The following is a 23,990-nucleotide window of genomic DNA, read 5'->3' as shown; positions in this document are numbered from 1 at the left end:
GAGCCGTCCCGGTCGCTGCTCCACCCCCTCTGCCGATCCGGGGAGGGCTGCAGACCATCACATGTCTCCTCCGATACATGTGGAGGCGCCAGCTGCTTCTTTTCACCTGACAGTGAGGAGTTTCGCCAGGGGGGACGTAGCGCATGGGAGGATCACACTATTCCCCCCAGTTCCCCCTCCCCACCGAACAGGCGCCCCGACTGACCAGACGAGGCGCTAGTGCAGCGACCAGGACACACACCCAAATCCGGCTTCCCACCCGCAGACACAGCCAATTGTGTCTGTAGGGGCGCCTGACCAAGCCGGAGGTAACACAGGGATTCAATCTGACGATCCTCGTGTTGGTAGGCAACGGAATACAGGAAGTCCCCGGATTACGAACAACCTGTTTGTACGTTGAATTAGTATGTAAGTCGGAACAGTTACGTACAGCTCACATCTAGTGTCAATTATTCAAATGTTTGTCTTAGTATATACTTTACCTAAAACATCATAAATAGAATAATACAGAAATAATAATAAATGTAACTACAGTACAGTATTTATAATTGAGAGAGAGAATGTGTGTATAGGTATAAAAGTCATTTAAGTAACATTTCTTAAACTGTTTAAGATAGAAAAGAAAAGATAATTAAAGGTTAAAACTCTCATTCCAATTGATGTCTTGCATACCGGAAGGAGCCTTAATTATCAATTAAAATGACTTCATTAATTGGATGATGGGCCTGGTGTTGAAGAGGATAGGCCTCGTGCTGGAGCGGATGGACCTGGTGTTGGAGGGTCAGGGCCTGATTCTGCTGCTGTAGAGTGAAGGTTAATTTCTGAAGTCAGTTTCTTAAAGTAAACACCAAGGGCGGCTTGAACAGAGCTTTTCTTGTTCTCGTTATAAATGGCCGTGTAGCAGCTGAAGCCGTCAGTCGTCATCATCATCAGTTCCGTAACCTATGGAGGTCGTAGGAGCACAGCTGATGCCTCAACAAGTCTCTTGCACCGTTCCCTATCCATCGCAGCTCTCCCTGTCTCCACTACGCTCAACTGTAGCCATTCTCCGATGTTGTTTACCCAGGTTTTTCTCGGCCTCCCTCTCTTCCTAGTCCCGGCTGTCAGTCACTATCCGGTTAACTTTGCTATTTCCACTTTCGTTTCAGTCGTGATCGTTTTCCTTTTCTTCGATGAACAATGTTTACGCGATCCGACTTAAAATGGTGACGACGGCGTGGCGTTGTTCTCCCTCGGACCGACGAACCGCCTAAAACGCGCTGTGTTTTGAGCGTTGTGCAAAGTAGTTCGTCCGTTCGTTAGTACAAACCATTGTGTGTAACTGAAAATGTTTAAAATAATAGGCTTTTCGGAGGCCGGTTCGTAAGTCGGGTGTTCATAACCCAAGGACTTCCTGTAATTAACTAACTAGCCAATAGGGCTGTAACGATATACTAGGTATTCATATTAAACCATATGGTATGGCTCATGGCTCCGTGCGGATTACAAACCGAACAAGATTCAACATATCAAGTGGGAAAAACAAGCGCCGCTCAAAAAGGCAGCCGAATTAAGATGCGACAGCAAATGAGAAACAAAAGTGTCTCAATTTCTCCGGTTTAAGTTGGTCCGATGGCGGTGAGCTTTTGAGTGAAATTTCTCCGGTTTAGGCACAAAAAGCACGTTGGCAAACTATTAGCCGTTTAGCTAGCAGCAACATTGGATGGTGTGCAACGTTGCATACCGCTGTAACAACAATATGGCCGGTTGTGCCTTTGCTGGCTGTGGCAGTCAAGAACTAGAAGGACATCCATTAACTAACTAAGAGGTCTGGCGTTGTTTTCCCTGTAGGTTATGACGCCGATGGCAAGAGGGCGGTGGATAGAAAAGCAACGGTGCGCCCCGTCTGCTTCATGACAACAGGATACGCCTCTAGCAATACTCCCCCCCCCAATTGTGCTTGACCAATTACCCTACTCTTCACATCCGGCTTCCCACCCGCAGACACGGCCAATCGAGTCTGTAGAGACGCCCGACCAAGCCGGAAGTAACGCGGGGATTCGAACCGCCGACCCCCGTGTTGCTAGGCAACGGAATAGACCGCCACGCCACCCGGGCGCCTCCTCCTCTAGCAGTACCTAGAACATGTCGACTCATTTGCACAGTCATCAATCCGGTTTGTCGATCGATGATTATGCCTCGATCGATTATTCCTGTCTTGTACAAAAAAAATGATGACAAAGCCGATGTTATATTTGTTATGCCTGTTGTGTTTCATACCCTAAAAAGCTAGCCCAGAAGATGGATGAGGACTAGCTCCAAAGTCATAAGTAGAATGATAGTCTAAACTACTAATAAGACACGTTAGCCTCTAGTTAACTGGTCTGACCCTTTAGCCGAGCGGTTCGTGATGTCGTCTTGTGGTGCAATACATCCCGTATCGAATCCCGCACCGGGCAAGAAAATAACCGGTTACAATAGATTTTTTTTTAAAATAAATTCAACAGTTTAAAAATCAAGGCCCTGTGTCTGGCATTCATTCCTGTTTTCAGTATCGAAACTTTACTGAACCGTGATGCCAGTGTATCGTAGTGAAGTGACTGTTAATTTTATGACCGACTAGTTAACTAATTAACTGACCTGCACACCCTGCTCTGCCCTGCCGTGTAAAACCTCACCTCAGTGCGGACATGTTACAAACCAGCATAAAACACACTCACCGAGCGATGACGGCGGTTAAAGTCACATCCGGGTGGAATCCGGCCCCGACTCGGGACTCCGCTGGGTGCTTTACTACAGGACGTTTCTCACAGCAGAATCCTGTGCAGGATGAAAACGGACTCCGCAACAAGAAACGTCCTGTTGTAAAACGTCCAGCAGAAACCTGAATCAGGGCTAAGTGGCATCAAACTTTCAAACATGATTAGTCTTATGCCCCTTTTCCACTGCCGGGTGCCGGCTCGACTCGACTCAGCTCTACTCGCTATTGTTGGTTTTCCATTGGGCCAAAGTCAGGGATAGTACCTGGTGCCAGCTACTTTTTTGTGGTACCACCTCCGTCGAGGTTCCAAGTGAGCTGGCCCGATACTAAAAGGAGACATGAAAATACCACTATAAATACATTTTTTTTTAATTTACAAAAATATAAATAAATAAAAATATATGTACATTTATTTGTATTTATATAAATATAAATAAAATCTTTTTTTTATTTAAAAACCCAACTATTCAATATGCCCACAAATGACCGGCAGGGCTTCGCCATGAGGGGATACTATCTGCAGTAGAAAATGAAATCCCAAAAAGTAAAGTGAGTAGAGTCAAATAGAGCAGAGTCGAGTTGAGCCCGTACCATGCAGTGGAAAAGGGGCCTTAGTGTCCTGTTGGAGTTGGACTCGAACTGGTTATCATGTCGCTGATGCCATTCCACCTGATGTGTGTATGGATGTGCCTACAGTCTGTTGATATGTGTGTATATATATATGTACGTGTGTGTGTGCATGCATATGTTGTATTGATATGTGGAGTCAGTCAGATGTCTCCACATGGACATGCATGCGTTTACACGTGATGGAGCTTGTGCTTGCTTATCTGTGAAGGGAGTTAGAGTTTGTGCATGTGTGTGTGTGTGTGTGTGTCAGATTGTTATGTGTTTTAGTTGTGTGTAACTGAGTGTGTGTATTGATGGACAGTGTGTTTTTTCTCCATGCTATCTGATTGGTCAAAGACTCATAATTCAACGTCATTTGTCTGTCCGTCTCATTAATGTGACGGATAGACAGAGCGACGGATGGACAGATTGATGGACAGATAGATAAATAAGAGCCGGTTATGTTGCCAGAACTCATTTCACCTTCAGACACTGCAGAGCCTCCATACAACTTTAATGAGTTCTCTGTCTCTACAAAGAACAGCCCACCGGTGGATGGACAGCTTATCAATTATAGATTGAGTGTTTAGGGAAGTGCTTTGATATTTGAAAGCTCTAACATCAGACTGGATCCAGTTCGATCCTCCGGACAGCCTGCTGGCTTTAGGGGGACACTTGGGGCATGAGACACAGAATGGTCTCACCATATAATACTGAACATGGCTGCATGGGTCATCTGGGTCATCTGTATAAAAAACTCCATGGTTATCAAGACATCAGCAAACACACACACACACACACACACACACACACACACACACACACACACACACACACACACACTCTAGTGCTCTGTTTTTACCTGTCCTGAAACCGCAGGTCAGAGGGCTACAGGTCATTCAGAGTATATATTTTACTATTTGTAATTTGTGATATTGGGCTATACAAGCGGCACGATGGCGCAGTGGTTAGCGCGGTCGCCTCACAGGAAGAACGTCCTGGGTGCGAGCCCTGGGGGAGTCCAACCTTGGGGGTTGTCCTGGGTCGTCCTCTGTGTGGAGTTTGCATGTTCTCCCCGTGTCTGCGTGGGGTTTCCTCCGGGGGCTCCGGTTTCCTCCCACTGTCCAAAGACATGTAGGTCAGGTGAGTCGGCCGTACTAAATTGTCCCTAGGTATGAATGTGTGCAGGTGTGTGTGTGTGTATGTGTGTGTATGTGTGTGTGTGTGTGTGTGTGTGTGTGTGTGTGTGTGTGTGTGTGTGTGTGTGTGTGTGTGTGTGTGAGTGTACGTCGGCCCTTTGTGATGGCCTTGCGCCCTGTTCAGGGTGTCTCCCTGCCTGCTGCCCAATGACTGCTGGAATAGGCTCCAGCATCCTCGCAACCCTGAGAGCAGGATAAGTGGTCCCGATAATGGATGGATGGATATTGGGCTATACAAATAAAATTGACTGGACTTGACTGCTGGGCTAGGCTCCAGCATCCCCGTGACCCTGAGAGCAGGATAAGCGGTTTGGATAATGGAAGGATGGATGGATGGACTATACTTGTTGTACCACACAGATGGAGATTACCACACATAACAGAGAGGGTAGTTCATTTACCTCTCACTATTTAAACCACACCCTTCTGGCACACTGGGTGGGATGAATTAAATGCAACAAATCACTGGTAAATACAGTGTGGTCCCAGTCAGAGTCTTGACCTCTTCTTCATCAACATCAGTTTCTGCCATCATACGTAAATAGCTTCACCTTTATGGCTGAATCGATGACCTCAGATGTAATAACAGTTATGGGGATTGATAAGAGGAGAATTCTGGAGTTGTCTACTCCTCTTCCATTTTCCTAGGTTGGAGATGAAGAACTTCAAGGGCCTGGGCCTCATTAATTGACGCTGCATACACACAAAACCTTCGAATACACAATTTCCCATGCTCATGTCAGATTTATTAAAACGGGAACTTGGCATGAGAATGTGCGTACCACCACGCAAAGGTTGACGACTCATGTATACGCATGTTTATGAGTCAGTGGGAAGTAGCAACTCCTATGGCAAAGTAATGAGGTAAAGCATAACGGCCTTTTCACTGTCAAAGTACAATTGTTTTTAGGGGCGTTCGGGTGGCGTGGCGGTCTATTCCGTTGCCTACCAACACGGGGATTGCCGGTTCGAATCCCCGTGTTACCTCCGGCTTGGTCGGGCGTCCCTACAAACACAACTGGCCGTGTCTGTGGGTGGGAAGCCCGATGTGGGTATATATACTGGTCGCTGCACTAGCACCTCCTCTGGTTGGTCAGGGCGCCTGTTCAAGGGGGAGGGGGAACTGGGGGGAATAGCGTGAGCCTCCCACATGCTACGTCTCCCTGGTGAAACTCCTCACTGTCAGGTGAAAAGAAGCGGCTGGCGACTCCACATGTATCGAAGGAGGCATGTGGTAGTCTGCAGCCCTCCCCGGATCGGCACAGGGGGCGGAGCAGTGACCGGGACGGGTCGGAAGAGTGGGATAATTGGCTAAGTACAATTGGGGAGAAAAAGGAGGAAAAATCCCACAAAAAAGTACAATTGTTTTTAAACCAGTTAGGTACCAGATAAAAGCTACATATCATCATCATCATCAGGTCGAGTATCCTCGGATGAAGCTACATATAGTTAGTTGTAACCAGTGGCGGCTGGCCAGTATAGGGCGCTAGAGCGCCAGAGCGCCGCCCCCTTCAAATATCAAGAGATGAAAATCTACTTAAACATGTTAAATATAATTTAGTTTTATGACGCAAATAATTATGAAATGAAAGTGTTTTTCAGTCTGTGAGCGCCTGTCAGCAGCCATTAAATATTGGTTCCACATGGTGTTTGGTTGATTTCTGTCTGAATACATATACTTCCTGGGTGAGGGGCGCCGGCCAAACCATACCTTATATAAGCCCTCTAACTTGTGGTGAGCAGGTGACCTGAGGCTGCCGTCTGATTGGTTTCTTCAGATTCTCCATGGGGCGCAGTTCTGTGTGCCCCAGACACTCCCACTTTTATTGGCAGCGAATTGGTATTGTTTTAATGTTTTTTGATCTAATGAGATTGGACAATTCTCGTGGCTGTCAATCATGTTCACACCCACCATGACGCCTTGCCCCGACTGTCAATCATCCACCGTCTACGAACCCTGTTAAAATCTAGGGGCTACATTGTCCTTCTTAATAACTCTGTGACTGTGTGGCCATTAAAGCAGCTGTCAGGTGTGCTGCGCCATAATAAATTGTGCCCCCCCCCCCCCCCAAAGTTTTTCGCACCAACCGCCACTGGTTGTAACTTGTAGAAGTTTATGGTATTCCCTCTCTGAAAAACAAAGTGATTTACACTTCCCAGCTTAAATAATGTTTTGATGCTCTTTGAATTGTGCCCATTTACAGTGGATATGCTTTACAACGGATATGCATACGAGGTTTCGCCAGCCTTGTGCTTCACCATTCCACTCTGCATTTCCTGTTAAGGTATTATCATTCATCCATATGCTAACCAGATCTACCAATGCAGATGACGGTGGCTATATGTTAGCCTTCATCTGCACTACTGTCACAGAAAAAAGACTTAACTCTCTCCTGAAAGGAGGACGACCCTGGCCCAACATGCAGCAAACACCACCAAAGTTTTAACACATTTTGATGTCCATCCATCCATCCATCCATTATCCGAACCGCTCATCCTGCTCTCAGGGATGCTGGAGCCTATCCCAGCAGTCACTTGGCAGCAGGCGGGGAGACACCCTGGCCAGGCCACCAGGCCATCACACAGAGCGCGCACACACACACACACACACACACACACACACACACACACACACACACATACCTAGGGACAATTTAGTACGGCCGATTCACCTGACCTATATGTCTTTAGACTGTGGGAGGAAACCGGAGCCCCCGGAGGAAACCCACACAGACACGGGGAGAACATGCAAACTCTACACAGAGATGACCCGGGACGACCCCCAAGGTTGGACTACCCCGGGGCTTGAACCCAGGGCCTTCTTGCTGTGAGGCGACCACGCTAACCACTGCGCCACCGTGCCGCCCATATTTTGATGTGATACGTTGAATTTAAATGAAATCGATGCTGATAATCAAGATGATACAGTTTTTTTTAACAAATTCTACAGCTGACATCTGTGAGGATCTTGCCTGGTGGTCCCACAGTAGTCTGGTGGTGCACAGAGAGCCGCTGTCATGTCTGACCTGTTTTTTTGACTCATTACGGCTGTGAGGCTCAGAGCTGGCTGGATTTACTACTTTTGGGACATTTTACCACTCAACACATTCCCTTTATGTTGACTATTCCAACTGAAAAACGACTAAATAACTTTTTTTTCTGGCCTTCACCTCGTCATCCAGTGTCTCTGTTCCACAGTCCTTGAAATTTTTATGTTTTGTGTTTTTTTATGTTTCTGTTCAAACATTGTCGTTGAGTTTACTGAGAAACGTGGGCTACTAATGTGCCTTTGAATATTAAGAAAAGATGTTTCTACTTCCATTTATGTTTATTTTGGGCGTTAATGGGGTGGAATGAGAGGCTTGTGCAGCTTCAAGTTGATTTGGGATTTTTAAAATGGAAGTGCAGGATTTGGCATGAGCAAGGTTTTGTAAATCTGGTCATTTCTGAACATATGCAGTTTTCTTGTTTTGAGTTTATGCAAGTTTTTAGTGTGGATCCTACACTGAGCTTTATATATGAGGCTCTGACACTACCACGCTGTACATTATGAATACTACACTATACATTACTGCACTGTACATTACAAATACTACACTATACATTATAGATACTACTGCACTGTCCATTATAATTACTACAACACTACATCATAAATACTACACTATACATTATAGATACTACTGCACTGTATATTATCAACACTACAACACTATACATTATAAATACTACACTGTACATTATAAATACAACACTACATAATACTACAGTATACATTATAGATGCTAGTCACTGTACATTATGAATACTCACTGTACATTATAGATACTACTACACTGTACATTATATAAACTACAGACTGTACAGTATATAAACTATCAGACTTTACATCACATAACCTACCAGACTGTACAGTATATAAACTACCAGACTGTACATCAGATAAACTACCAGACTTTACAGTATATAAACTACCAGACTGAACATAATATAAACTACCAGACTGTACATTATATAAACTACCAGACTGTACAGTATATAAACTACCAGACTGTACATCAGATAAACTACCAGACTGTACAGTATATAAACTACCAGACTGTACATAAGATAAACTACCAGACTGTACAGTATATAAACTATCAGACTGTTGATCATATAAACTACCAGACTGTACATTATATAAACTACCAAACTGTACAGTATGTAAACTACCAGACTGTACATTATATAAACTACCAGACTGTACAGTATATAAACTACCAAACTGTACAGTATATAAACTACCAGACTGTACATTATATAAACTACCAAACTGTACAGTATATAAACTACCAAACTGTACATTATATAAACTACCAAACTGTACAGTATATAAACTACCAGACTGTACATTATATAAACTACCAGACTGTACAGTATATAAAGTACCAGACTGTACATTATAAACATAACCACATGGTGACACTAGGCGGGGGATGGAGAGGGGCCCGGTGAAAGAGCAGAAGTACTTGAACCATCATGGTAGAGGACAGCAGAGAACACCCTGTCCTCTTTCCTAATGGAAATTGATCGTCTTTCTGTCCTGAGGGGGTTTGTGCTGGGTTATGTCAGGCAGGTCCTGCCGTTGGTCTGAAACCCATATAAATGGAAATCCTGACAGAACAGACCTGCTGTCTGTCTGTGATGTGTTTACTTTTATTTGGAAAGATTTTCAAGACTCGGTCCAATTCAACCTAAGATTTTTTTGGGGAAGGAAACAAGGCCCCACGCTATGTTATCTTTACACGCGCGCATACGCTCACGCACACACATGCGCACACACATACACACACACACGTGCATACTATATACATATATGTATGCATGTATGTATATATGTATGTATGTATGCATGTATGTATGTTTTATTCTAACGGTCCATGTGACAAATGCAGTGGAAAGCTGGTGTCCTGTAAGGCCTTGTGGATTGCTGGGATGTTATATCCAGAAAAAAAGGAGTTATGAGCAATGGATGGGTTGTTTCTGTGTGTTGGGGGTGGGAAGTCTCGAAACCTTCTGTTGAGTATCAACACGTGCACGTGCATGCGCGCGCGCACACACACACACACACACACACACACAGAGTAACCTCCTCTGGTAGAGTAGATTACGGGGGGGGGGGGTCTGCTTAGTGTCAACTCTGTTTATGCTTACAGTAATTTACATGAACACATACATAGTAACCCAACACACACCCTCTCCCCCTGCTATCGATCTATCTATCTATCTATCTATCTATCTATCTATCTATCTATCTATCTATCTATCTATCTATCTGTTTGTCTGCCTGTTTATCTAGCTAGCTAGCTAGCTGTCTATCTGTCTGTCTGTCTATCTGCCTGTCTATCTATCTATCTATCAAGCTAGCTGTCTATCTATCTATCTATCTATCCATATCTATGTATCTATCTATCTGTCTGTCTGTCTGTCTGTCTGTCTGTCTAGCTAGCCAGCTATCTATCTGTATGTCTGTCTATCTATCTGTCTGTCTGTCTCTGTCTATCTATCTACCTATCTATCTACCTGTATCTATCTGTCTGTCTATCTATCTACCTGTCTGTCTGTCTATCTATCTATCTATCTACCTATCTATCTACTTGTCTATCTATCTATCTGTCTGTCTGTCTATCTATCTACCTGTCTGTCTGTCTATCTATCTATGGTCTGTCGGTCTAAACAGATTATAAACACCTGACTCCTTTCAGGAGCCATGTGACAACTACACATGGTGGGCTGAGTCAGCAGAGCTGTGTGTGTGTGTGTGTGTGTGTGTGTGTGTGTGTGTGTGTGTGTGTGTGTGTGTGTGTGTGTTTGAGGGGTTTCTGGGTGGTATCACAGCTGTGGCCGTCATGTGGCAGCTGTTACCGTGTACCCGACCCCTGTATGAGGTCAGAGGTCAAAGCTGTCAGACAGTTGCAGCTCCTGAGCTGCTTGCCTGGTCACATGATCAGTTGTCTTACTCCCGGCTTGGCCGTGATCCAACACGTCCCCTTACTTCTAATCCGGACCCTCTTGTAGACCCAAATGACAACACCTAAAACAACCTCATGCCCATCCGTCACATTTTGCCCAAGCTTCTGGTTTGGTTTGTGGACCATCACCAGCTGAGAGGAGGCAGAGCCAGTGAGCAAGGCAGTGAGGGCAGAGAGGCTAGAGCACATTGAGACACAAGGACACTGATGACCTTAATCCAGTTATATCGCCTCTCCTGGTGGGTCTGATAAAGCAGCGCCAGCATGTTGCTGTGTGTGTGTGTGTGTGTGTGTGTGTGTGTGTGTGTGTGTGTGTGTGTGTGTGTGTGTGTGTGTGTGTGTGTGTCTCTCAAAGTTTTCACTAGGAAAATTGTGGTGCTGGCCAACGTGTCCGAGGAGATTCTCAAATGTTGGACAAACGGGGGAAAACTCCGGTCATATTATCTGTCCCTCGCATGCACGACACAAGAAGAAGAAGAAAAACGTCAATGCAAATAGGTTTTACATAACATTTATTTGAATGGAAAATTCTTTGCCATTTAAACTAGTATCCAAAATAAAGACTCGCATGCATATTTAAAGGTGCAGTCCGCACACAGTGGCTGTCCACCCCACTGCTTCATAAAGTATTTCAAAATTCCCTCCCCCCCAAAGTTATTCTCTCTCTCCTTCAGAGAGCAAAAAAAAAAAAAAGCGGTATGGTGGCGCAGTGGTAAGCACTGTCGCCTCAAGGCAAGAAGGCCCTGGGTTCAAACCCCGGGTTGTCCAACCGGGGGGGGGGGGGTCATCCCAGGTCGTCGTCTGTGTGGAGTTTGCATGTTCTCCCCGTGTCTGCGGTGGGTAATTGTCTCCGGGTGCTCCGGTTTACCCCACCATGAAAAAAGACATGCATGTTAGGGTGAGTACTCCTGTCTGTGCCCCTGAGCAAGGCATGGCAAGACGACCTGGAGTTGGTCCCCGGGCGCTGCACGGCGGCTGCCCACTGCCCCTAGCTACACAGCTAGGATGGGTTAAATGCAGAGCCTAATTGCCCTGCGGGGGTCCATAAAGTATCTCAAATCTCATCCTTCTGCTGTCGCTTTGGTCAGACTTGTAAACGTTCACTTTATTACTTGCGTATGAGAAAACCAGCCAGTGCCTTGCTTTCACTTCCTTTTGAGGCTTTCAGTGGTCTCCATTTCTCAAACAAAAGTAAAGGAACGCTTCCGAAAAATGAGAAAACATCGACTGAGGGTGGGCTGGTTTTGCATGTTCTGCTGCCGTTGCGCTCAGCTCGGCTGGCAGTAAGGCCACATACAGCAGCTTGTGTTCCAACGAGCGAACGGCCGAGGCCCAAATGAGAAAATCACAACGAAAATTCATTTGTTTAATCACCCAAGACGCTAACCTACGTCTGAAGAGCTACATTTCTGATAGAAGGGAGGGTCTATTGGAAATGTTATTTATTTTCATAAAACTTCCTGTTCTTCGGGTGGAATTGTTGCCGGATCATTGTTGGATTTTGAGACTTTTTACCGGTTTAAAAGCTGTAATTACTGGCTAAGAGGATCCCTTCGCAGTGTGTGTGTGTTGCAGTTTGTGTTATGTTTTGTGTGTGTGTGTGTGTGTTGCTGTTAGGGCTGGACGACCCCGGAAAACACTCACATTGCGATAGTTTTTTTCTGCGATATATATTACGATATGAAAAAAATACAGGGATTGTCACCAGATGAGTAGCTTTATTTTGAAAGAATTAATCATTCTAGAATAACCGGGATGTTTTTGGAGGGGAGTTGTTGGGAAATTGTGAAAGGGCCTTTTTTCGCCATTCGTGCGGGAAGAAAGAGGAGATGGAGCCGGACAGATGACGTAGAGCGATGGCTGAGAATAGTCATGCGCTGACCGGCTCTGACGTCATCCGAATCCGCACTACACTTAAATCCTCCACCCACCACCCGCCCAAACGAATTATTTTCTCCGATTTAGGGACCCGCATCCGATCACACATTACCAGAACCGACCCGAGACATAAGCGAACTAAGCGGTCGCTTAGGGCCCCCGCGCCAGCAGGGGGCCCCCAAGAACGCTTGAAATGTCAAACACGACAGGCTGATAAATATATATATTGTTGTGTGTGTGATATATCATATCAGTAATAATCACCAAAATACAAAAACTAAATATTTTGATATCGTGTTGTTAACAGACTGACAAATTAATGCTACTGGTTTAATCATTTCCACTGCCTACGTCAGAGCTGGGTCCAGGTTCATGCGCATCATAACTGTAAGCAAGCACATCGCGACAGTATATCACCTAAAAGGGTTTATCGGTCTGGCGGATAAACATACGTCATAAGTCATGACAATGGTATGGTAACGATCAAGCATGGACATAATATTGTCGGTGGTAGGAGGTGGGTTTAGCATGGGGGGTGGCCCAAATCAAATTCTGCTTAGGGCCCCATAAAGCCTTGGGCCGGCTCTGCATATTATTGTCAGTGGGATATATGTAAACCAGTCGACTGGTTAACATAGTCGCCCGTGGTGCGGGAGACCCAGGTTCGCGCCCCGGCTGCGGCGGTTCCCGGCTGCCCACTGAATTCCCTACATTGGTGTCAGAAGTGGGGCGGCGAGACCGTGAGATCAGAAGCGCGTGCGCCCAGAGGCGTGAGGGAGTATACTGAAGCGCGGGGCTTCCCGGAGGAGGGGGTTAGTGGAACGATCATGAATGAGTAGACTCGCTAGCCAGTTGGCTAATGGGTCGGACCCTTTAGTCGACCGGTTAATGTAGTCGCCCGTGGTGCGGGAGATCTGGGTTCGCACCCCGGCTGCGGCGGTTCCCAGCTGCCCCCTGAATTCACTACAATATTACTCCATGTCTGAGGTACCGGTTTTGTGGCCATCATATACATCCGGTGCTTCACAGCGGCTGTATGACATACCCAGTACTTGACACATCGTAGTGAAGTATTTCACTAAACCGCTCCCGTACGTAACTTTTCTGCCCCGCCTTTTCCGTTTTTAATTTTCTCTCGGATCTTTTTTGCCTCTATTGCTGCTTAAGGCAAATGGATGCCACAACTGCCGCAATTAGTCTCGCCTGTTAATTTGTGCCTCGTGAAAAACGAAGCTTAAAATATGTCCACATCTTAGAGAATGTGATTAATATTTTCCTTATTAACAACGTATTATTTCACCCACCCGTAACACATCCGCTCTTAACTCAGAATGTTGATTTTTATGACCCGGCCCGCCTGATCCGCAGATTAACCGCGGTGCCAGTGGATATAACTGCGTCTCGCAGCATCGCTAGCCAAGAAGCAGACGAACACGTCCACGTGTCATTTGTCCACATGGAGTGAAATTGGGAGCAAATTGTGTTATATAAGACAGAATTTTCCTTTAGTATCAATTTTCCTTTAGTATCAAGCAGTAAAAAGTTGTGTCATCGTGCGTTTGAGTTAATTTGCCTTCACATCGCTTGTGCACATTGCGACAACGAAGCTGAAACGATATATTTAATTGTGCAGGCCTAGTTGTTGTATGTGTGGCTGCGTGTGTTGCTGTAATGTGTTGCCTCTTGTATGCTAACACACCTGTGCATGTGCGGTAAACTACAGGATTAGCGAGTGAAACAAAGAGAGAAGCGATATGAAGATTTCTGCTCCAGCTCTTCTATTTGTGTTCTTTACCTTCCTGCCTTCTTCTGTTTGCTGGCATGAAAAACCAGGAAGTGGTTTTAAGCTGTTCAGAAAAGGGTTCTGTGAATTCAGACTCATCCTGGATCAGTCTGATGAAAGACGTGTTTTCAAAATGGACTGGCAGGTTCTGCTTCTGATTTGAGGATTTGGGGGGGGTTTGCCAGTTTTTTTTATTCAACACAGTCACAGTTCCACCCAAAGCCTCGAGTGAGCAGACACATGGTGGATGTTGTGTAGTTCGGTGACCTCTGTTCTGTGTTTCAGGTGAAGGATGAGAAAAAGGTGCAAGAGGTGGTGGATCTGTCTGACTATGAACGCTCAGAGGAAGTCCGTAAGGCCAAGAGCCGCAGTAAGAAGAACCACAGCAAGTTTACTCTGCTGCGCTACAAGAGTCCTGGAAACACGGTCTGTCTCTCTACCTGTCTGTCTGTCTGTCTGTCTATCTGCCTGTGTCTCTTTTTAAACACTTTCTCACTCACAGAAAGGAAAACAGTCACACTTTCTCACGCACACACACACACACACACACACACACACACACACACACACACACACACACACACACACACAGGGTCCAGACAAATTTTGAGCCATCTGCAGGCTGACCCAGAAATACCCAGAATTCCTTGGGGGAGGATAGTGTGTCATTCTGACCGGGTGGTAGTAGCTTTTGTTTCACCTCTCTTTCTCTCTGTCTCTCTCTCTCTGAGACACACACACACACACACACACACACACACACACACACACACACACACACACACACACACACACACACACAGTAAGAGTCTATCTGCGGACTGATTCTCCTGAAGCTCTGTGGGAGAGAGATCACCATATGGCCTTGTGTGTGTGTGTGTGTGTGTGTGTGTGTGTGTGTGTGTGTGTGTGTGTGTTTGAGAGAGAGCGGGAGACAGAAACAGAGACTAATTAATAAAACGTATTGTTCTTATAGTATTTCCCTGTGAAAATCTTCACTCAGAATCACAGTGCACTCCTTAGTTAGAAAACATGTTCCAGTGAAAAAAATGATATTTTAATCCGTTTGTAGACTTTAAAAAAGTGTTTTATTCTATTTGGCTTGAAGTTCTGTAGGACAGACTGCTATAGTGTGGTTTGTATGGTTGGAAAGGTTTATGATGTGATTAAATCCATGCATTATGAAAATTAAAGAAATGGTAAAAACATACAAAAAGTCCTTGCTCCGAGAAAAGCTATCAGATAGGAATGTAAATTGTTTAATGTCTATATAAATAATGTTAGAAGTCTACAGCCACTGGTTTCTTTCTGAAAGAAAGAGAAGTAAAGTAGTGGTTCTATGCAGACGACTTGATTCTGCTCACTTTGATGCACCGGGGATGAAACCAGCAACTTAATGTGCTACAACTCTACTGCCAGAATTGAAACCTGGTCTTAAATCCAGCGAAGACCCAAATTCTGATGTTCCAGAAAAGGCTCAGCTGTCAGTAACTCAGACACCAGTGGACTCTACATGAAAATTTGTTTTACAGTTCAGTTCAGTTCAGTTCAGTCCCCTTTAATTCCAGTGTTGTGTTGCAGTCAGTTAACAAAAATATTACCAGAACACAAACATACACGCCCGAACACAAACTGTACATGTATATAAACTCTTTGTGTGTGTGTGTGTGTGTGTGTGTGTGTGTGTGTGTGTAGGTTCCTAACCTGGTCTTTCTCGCTGTGAGTCCAGAGGAGAAAGAATCATGGATCAGTGCCTTAAACACCGCCATCATCCGCGCAAAGAACCGAATCCTGGACGAGGCAAGAACAACCGCCTATATACCTTTATCTACATCGCTACACCTCTATATGTTCACCTCTATATACTTCTATCAACAACTCTATCTACACCTCTATCCATATACATTTGTACCTGACTCTATCTATACCTTTATTTACACCCTTTCTTGAGAACTATATTTCTCCTGTCTGACCAGCAGGATGATTCACAGCTCGTCACATTACCCTGGTCTCGTCTCAACTTTCTCTCTTTTATGAAATGTATAGGCGGCACGGTGGTGCAGTGGTTAGCGCAGTCACCTCATAGCGGTCACCTCACAGCAAGAAGGTCCTGGGTTCGAGCCCTGGGGTAGTCCAACCTCAGGGGTCATCCCAGTTCATCCTTTGTGTGGAGTTTGCATGTTCTCCCCATGTCTGCGTTGGTTTCCTCTGGGGGCTCCGGTTTCCTCCCACAGTCCAAAGACATGTAGGTCAGGTGAATCGGCCGTACTAAATTGTCCCTAGGTATGAATGTGTGTGTGTGTGTGTGTGGGCCCTGTGTGATGGCCTGGCGGCCTGTCCAGGGTGTCTCCCCCCGCCTGCCGCCCAATGACTGCTGGGATAGGCTCCAGCATCCCCACAACCCTGAGGGCAGGATAAGCGGTGCGGATAATGGATGGATGGATAAAGTGTATACTTTTATCTTAACATAGAGGGTGGATGGACAGCAGGCCACAGTGAAATCACATAATTTGTCACTTACTTTTTTAACCATCAGACAGATGTTGAGAAGAGAACAGGACGTTCACATTATGGTTGGTAAGCTGGTAAAGTGGCTGGTAGAAGAAACTGATTGGAGGAAACCGACTATGTCTAATTAACCTTCGAGAGGATCTCTGCTACTATTATGGGTTAGTTTAAACGCCATGGTCACATCAACGCAGTAAATCAATTAAACTGACTGTGGATAACTGACCTCTAAGCGGATGTAAGTGTATTTGTTGATGGTTTATTTTTTTAAGCTGGAAGTGTTTTCTTCCACAATGTTTATTCCATAGAAGACACTTCTGAATGTCGGATGACAGCTTGGGGGAAAGAATAAAAAATACTTTGTCCTCCACTCTCAGAATAGCATGAATCCATTTTACAGTCTCCCCTAACAACACAACCTACACTTTTCAACAACACCTTTTCACCACATCTTACAATGCTGTGACTGCAACTATTCCCCAATCCTCCGTGAATAGTACACATGGCCATTGTACTCTAGTTAATGGTCAGGGCAATTTGCGTATGAATCCGAGGACTGGTTTCAGTCATTATGCCACTGTATTGTTTATAAGGGTGGGATACCTGCAGTCAGATGAGACTGAGGTCGTCACTTAGATGACTGATGAAGCGTTTCTCCCACTAAACGGTGTGTCCAGATGAACCGATTCAACTTTCTGAGAACACCTTTTTACCATTTCTCTTTCTTTTAACAATGTCTTAACTAATCTAGGCTAAAGTAAAGTGAGCAATGTTGCGCTATTTAATTTTTGGGTTGTTTGCCTAGCATAATACACTGATTTCAAGGCATAGCCTATTTTTTCTTTGTTTATTTAGTAGCCTAAACCTGTGCCCGAACCTGTGATATTGTCTAGTAAGCTTACTTAAACCGCCCGACCGGCAGGAGCCGCAGGTTGTGGGTCGACCCGCACATCACTACTGGACACCTTGAATGATCAGATGTAAAAGGTCTAAATGGGCTTGAACCCGACAGTCACTGCTCACAGCTATATTTCTGTCTTTTATTTTTATTTATGTCCACAAGTTTGAATCCAAATTTTCAGAAAGCACACATGCTGGTAACCATTGCATAAATGCCAAATCCCTTCCAAGAAGTTCTTAACAAGGATTTGGGTACTTGAGTATTGACGGTACTTGGCTGTACCTCATAGCTATTGCATCACCGTCATTACCCATAATCTCCATAAAGGGCAGCCTGCTGCAGCTTGTTGAGGAGTTGTAATGGTGATATTGACTGACCGAGAGTCAGACTGGCAAGAAGAGACAATCTGATAGAGAAAGAAACAGACAGAGAGCCAGAAAGAGAGTGACAAAGAGAGACTGACTGAGACGAAGCTATCTGTTAGTGACAGGCTCTGGTGTCGTCAGGCTAAAAAGGCCCTGATATTGGACACCAGACTCCCAGAGGGCAGATGGATTTCTGGTTCAAGCAAAACAGAAGTGCAGAGTGGAATCGCACAGAAAAGAACAAAAACAGAACAGAATATAAGAGTTCAGTACTCCAGAGATTCTGTCTGACAGAGCTCACAGTTGTAGGACTATTAATGCCGTACTTCACAAGCAGGCTTGGACAGGAATATTGCCTCACACTTATTCCAATTTTTAATATTTATGATATAATCATTTAGGATTACAAACTGCTATGAAACAGACTGACCCAGAAACAGAAAAGATGGTACACTCATGACTTCTCAGGTCTTGATACACAGTATTCATGGTGAAGGGTTGGGTCATCAGATTCATACACCTCGCTAAGTTGCCATCATAGTAAAGCTGCTCTCATGCACATCTTCTGCTGTTAATAGTCAAGTCAATTCTATTTGTATAGCCCAATATCAAAAATTACAAATTTGCCTCAGTTGGCTTTACAGCAACAAACATCCTGGGCTTAGACCCTCGCATCGGATTACAGTGAACCTCATTCTGCTGCCTGATAGAGCAGAGCAGCAGAAACAAAAATATTGTGCAGGTATTAAATTTAGAGATAGTATTGTAGAATTGTCTTAAATAATGTCAGATTGGCTACTACTGCTATTGTATACTACATTACTTTCTACTACTACTGTCAATTAGAACTGTCTGCTACTACCACTGTCGACTACCATTACTGTCTGCTACTACTGTCTATTAGAACTGTACTACCACCACTGTCTACTACTACTGTCTACTAGAACTGTCTACTACTACCACTGTCGACTACCATTACTGTCTACTACTCCTGCCCATCGAAAAACTAATTTTGACTAAACACTTCGGGTGAAAACAGCCTTTAATCAGATCTCTCTCTCTCTCTCTCTCTCTCTCTCTCTCTCTCTCTCTCTCTCTCTCTCTCTCTCTCTCTCTCTCTCTCTCTCTCTCTCTCAGGTCACAGTGGAGGATGACTGCCAGTTGTCTCATCTGACTCGGGACCGGGCCAAGATCCCTCACAACCGACGCCTGCCCACAAGAGGTCACCTTATGGCTGTGGTAAGTCCTCGTCCCTGGCCCCTCTCAGATCCAACACAGTTCAGATCTCACTTCTACCTGTCTGGGACCCAAACTATTTTCCTTCATTATTTCCAAAACCACACCAAAAACTACATTAAATTCAGTTATTCCAGAATAAATATAAATATTTGAGATCAAATAAAACAATCAAGACTAAGTTACAATATTGAAGACTAAATTTACTAATTGAGGACTAAATCAAAATACTCCAGAGTTCCTTAGGTTATTCCAGCCTAAATGAATATTCCAGACTACATTAGAAGTTCTTACAAGCCAAGTGGTTCATTCTGTTTCTGTCCAGGCGTCCACCTCCACCTCTGACGGGATGTTGACTCTGGATCTGATCCAGGAAGAGGAAAGTTCCCGTGATGCCGGCAGCCACAACTTCCGGGTTGACCTGAACAAATCTGTGTCCCACCTGGGCCCTGACTGTCCCCGGTCCAAAACAGACAGTGCTCTCTCTGCCAAGACAGCTGTCACTGACACTTCTGGGAAGTCCCAGAGCCTTCCCCGAGAGACAGCGGTGTCCTGGGAGAATGATGGGGAGGAACATTTAACGACTGCAGAGAAAACCCGCTGCTCCTCCATGGAGGAGATCCTGTCCAACTCAGAGACACCAACCTCCAAGACCCGGGGGTCTGCAGTGCCCTGTTCAGTGGTGTCAGGAGACAATGGAGGAACCAAGCCCATTAGCCAGCTGCAGGACCTGATCAGCCAGAAACTCCAGAGGACGCAGGAGCTGCTGATGGAGGTCCGGGGAGGGGTGCAGAGGGACAGTGAGCAGGCAAAGGCTGAGAAACTGCTGAGGGAGGCAGAGGCAGTCTGGGGTCAGGCCAGGGAGGTGCTGGAAGAGGTGAAGGGTCTGAGGGTGTTGTACCAGCAGCTGAACTCCTCGACAGGCGCTCCCACCACTTCCTGCCTCTCCCCACGCTCCCCCTCCAACAGTTCCAAGCAGAATGTATACAGGAAGAGCATGATGTGACCAAGAGATATGATGTACCTTGCACAACCACCAAACTGGAACATGTATGTCCTGATCTGAACTGGAACACGAATGTCCTGGTCTTTCTCAGTTTGACTTGAACCGTCTCTACATGTGAAGCCCTGTTTGACTTCCTGCTGTTTACTGTATGCACACTAAAACACTCCTTAAATACCACTTATCTTCTGTTCTAGGCATAACAATGTATTTGGGAAAATCAGGTTTAGCCCTTCACAGTCACTACAGACCTAGGAGAAAATCTGGTTACAAGCTAGTTCAGACAGAATTTACTTTCACCATGTACTCATTTATTTCGGAGCTGTAAACTCATGAGAAAAAGTTGTATGTAGTACTACTGCAGGGTGTGTACACTGTCATCAGCAGCATGATGAGGGGGAAACAGGTTGATAGTTGGTGTAACAGGAGTCGAGGTGGATGAGTGGTTTTATTTCTGAAATTTCTGTTGGTGTTCAGTCCATATCCCTACAGGAGGGCTGGAGGCCAGGTTGGGTCAGGTCCAGATCAGGGCAAATCATTTAAAGCTAAAATGGGACCAGATGTTACAATCCTGCCTATTAATCACATTTTTGTCAACAACTTCAACATTCAATCCCAGTACTGCCGACACCCCAAATGAAATTGAGTGAATCGCTTTGTTATTGTTCAGTATTATAATTACTTACCGTGGAAAGCAAAGTTGTTGTAGTGTGTGTGTGTGTGTGGGGGGGGGGGTAAGTAGTTTTCGCTTCCTGTTTCTGTACCAGCATCCCGTGTTTCAGACAGTGATATGAAGCACCACCGATGACTGATAATTCATCAGCTTTCATTGCAGCTTTGCTTTACTATACCGAAGTGTTTCAACGTGAAACCCTCTGAGAGGTCTGGCGAATCTGGGACAGCATTTAGTTGAGTCTGGTGCACCTCACCAATACCTAAGAACGAGTCCAGTATGTGACATAACTGCACATCCCCATAGTGACACACGTTTGCTCCCTTTACAATGGCACGTATGAGGAGGTGGTTGAGGAGGTCCAAACCCAGACTGGACAAGTTGATCACTGAACCATAAGAATAAGGCTTAGAACGGACTTAGCAGAACCTCTCTACCCTGCCAACAAAACCTCTGTTGAACTGTGTGAAACAGGGGCCAGAGGACCGGACCAATCCAACAGAACCAGGATAACACAACTGCAATGTCTATGGCTTCCTGTTTAACTTCCCTGTCCTGTTTGTTGACATTGGTATGGTCCAACATTACAGAGGAACCCTCAGCTCAGATCAACCATCTTCAGTCCTGTCTCATCTTGGACATGAACAGAGTCCGGATTGGTACTTGAACAGGTTTCTCTGCATTCTCTGGGCCAAAAGGTTTCAGAAGCAGGAGCAAGAAGGAGTAATACCAGGGGATCTGATTTCTCTGCCTTACTGCACAACTCTGAGTGGCACATATGGTACTGCTATACGTAGTAATACTATAGATCATGATGTGGTACTAGTACACAGCGTGATACTAGAGATAGTCTATGGTACAGGTAAAAACAATACTACTGCAGATGTCCAGCGGTCAAGTTTATCCTCACCGGCCAAGGATCTAATCCTATCAGGGTCTTTATCCCCGGTCTCGCTCACAGCTTTTCAATTGAAATAATGAATAAATAAGAATTATAAAAGTGACAAAGCATTTGCAGAAGCTAGTTCTGGGTCACTCCTGACAGAGAAGCAGAATTCCATGTTGATGTTAAAAGTATTTAGAATGCGGAATATTGGGAAATCTTTGATTTTAGGCCGAGACTTTGGTGTAATTTTAAAAACTGGTACTGAAAGATTCATCGGGCTCAAAAATATTTCTGGAAATGAGTCTCGTCACTTCACCGTTTGCCCCAGTAGTGGACTGTGTGGCTGAAGAACACAGCAAATAATCGCAAATATTCATTTCAGACATCAGCGGAGAGAGCGAAAAGATTTCAGACAAATTTCGTTGATTGGAGAAAGGGAGAGATCCCATCTGGAAATGTGAAGACTCTGCTGTTCGATTCTGACGCTCACTGCTCTCAAACTCGGTCTCGGACAGGGGTAGCGAATATACTTACTTGATAACAGCTGGCTTCAAACAAGCAATCTGATTGGGAAGTGTTCTCCGTTGCAATGCCAACTCTTGAGGGAACCAGGAAGTGAGTGAGCGCTCTCTCATTTTCTCCCGATTTATTTTATTTTTTTCATGCTGATGTACTGGATATAAACTACGGTACATAAACTACAGGGTGGACTGAGTAGCAACTCACAACAGGAATCAAACCCATGGCTTTGCACTAAAACCATCTCTGGGTTCTCTCAGCACGTGAGACACGACCACTTGTGCAATTAGAACAATCTAGCCTCAGCTAACCAACCTTTTAATGTGGAAGTTTATTTTTTTAAGCAAGAATTATGCCACGCATTTTTTAAACACGCTGAATTTGTACAATTTAATGCTGCCTGAGGTTGAGCTGAGGGTGACGAGCGTGTTTGGACGGTATAAATGGAATCAAATGAATGAAAGATGCTGAAGTGAAGTCATGCCAACAATAGCATGATGTCACAGCATAGTGAAACATCCAAATCAAAAATCAAGTGCTGATCTTGTCAGATGGAAATGCAAACTTTGTTTTATGTAGACTCAAATATTTCGCCTGGCAAATGATTTAGCAGCGTCAATCTTCAATTACAAATTTGTATATGTTTTTTACTTTTGGGGTAGGAATAGAAACTAGGGTCCGCTTGAGCACAGAGGGAGCGGAAGTGTTCCCTAATCGTTGAAACAAGAGAGCAAACCACTTACTGAAAGTATGAAGGAGAATTGAAATTCAATCTGAAAGTTTTTTTCTGCCAAAATGGCCGACGATTCCTTCAGTGTCCTTACTGGAAAAAACTTTCTAGTTATAGAAAATTCTAGCATTAGTCTTTAGTAAATTTCTGTTCCTATTGACGGTACTATAAAGTTTTAGTGTCTTCCTCTTTTTCATGTTGTTTTTTTTTCCTACCTTCTGTTAAAGAATTCACCCCTCCTGTTTTTGGAAGGCATCTACCTGTAGTTGCCGTAGCCTTAAAGGCAGAGAGGATGATGGGAAGAGTAGTCTGACAGACTGTGATGTGTGGACTCTGTACAAGCTCTGTTTCCTGATCTCTCAGGGCTCCATGTTAATAAATGTGTTAAAAAATGTGAGCGGGTTACTCTTTTTATTACTATTATCACCTCTCTCTCTCTCTCCCTCCCTCTCTCTCTGCATGACTGTCTATCTCCCTGAATCTGTTTTCCACTTTCTATTCTTTCTCTCATCGCTGAGGTCTCACCTCATTAAACACATTACAGAGATTCACTGCCAGTTTTAATTATTCTGTGTGTACCAGGTTTTTCTATCCTAATGGGGACCAAATGTTCCCATTAGGATACAAAAACCTGAAACTGCCTACCCTGTGGGGACATTTTATGGGTCCCATGAGGAATTTTAGGGTTAAGACTTCACTTTAGAATTAAGGTTGGAGTTAGGATTTGGTTGGAGCACCCTGGTGGCTCACCTGGTAGAGCACGTACCACGTAAGGCTGGGTCCTTACAACAGCAGCCTGGGTTTGAATCTGGCTTGGGCCCTTTGCTGCATGTCATGTTCTCTCTCTCTCTCTGCCTTTCTTGACTATCACTATTGAATAAAGGCAGAAAATGCCAAAAATATAATCTTAAAAAAAAAGAATTGGGTTAAGGTTAGGCATGTCGTC

General features: G+C 44.7%; 1 protein-coding gene across 1 annotated transcript in view; it reads left to right on the top strand.

The window, feature by feature from the left end:
- Positions 1 to 23,429, top strand: part of plekho1b (pleckstrin homology domain containing, family O member 1b) — a 28,129-nt gene extending 4,700 nt beyond the window's left edge. The window contains exons 3-6 of the mRNA XM_056286641.1: positions 14,509 to 14,649; positions 15,919 to 16,023; positions 19,135 to 19,236; positions 19,559 to 23,429. Coding sequence (XP_056142616.1) covers positions 14,509 to 14,649; positions 15,919 to 16,023; positions 19,135 to 19,236; positions 19,559 to 20,239 — 1,029 coding nt within the window. The 3' untranslated portion in view covers positions 20,240 to 23,429. The remainder of the gene's footprint in view (positions 1 to 14,508; positions 14,650 to 15,918; positions 16,024 to 19,134; positions 19,237 to 19,558) is intronic.
- The last annotated feature ends 561 nt before the right edge of the window (positions 23,430 to 23,990 follow it).

The sequence above is a fragment of the Lampris incognitus genome, chromosome 9 (genome assembly GCF_029633865.1).
Source record: "Lampris incognitus isolate fLamInc1 chromosome 9, fLamInc1.hap2, whole genome shotgun sequence".
Classification (NCBI taxonomy): domain Eukaryota; kingdom Metazoa; phylum Chordata; class Actinopteri; order Lampriformes; family Lampridae; genus Lampris; species Lampris incognitus.
Note: the sequence above shows the minus strand (reverse complement) of the source record. Positions and strands in the feature narration are given on the sequence as shown.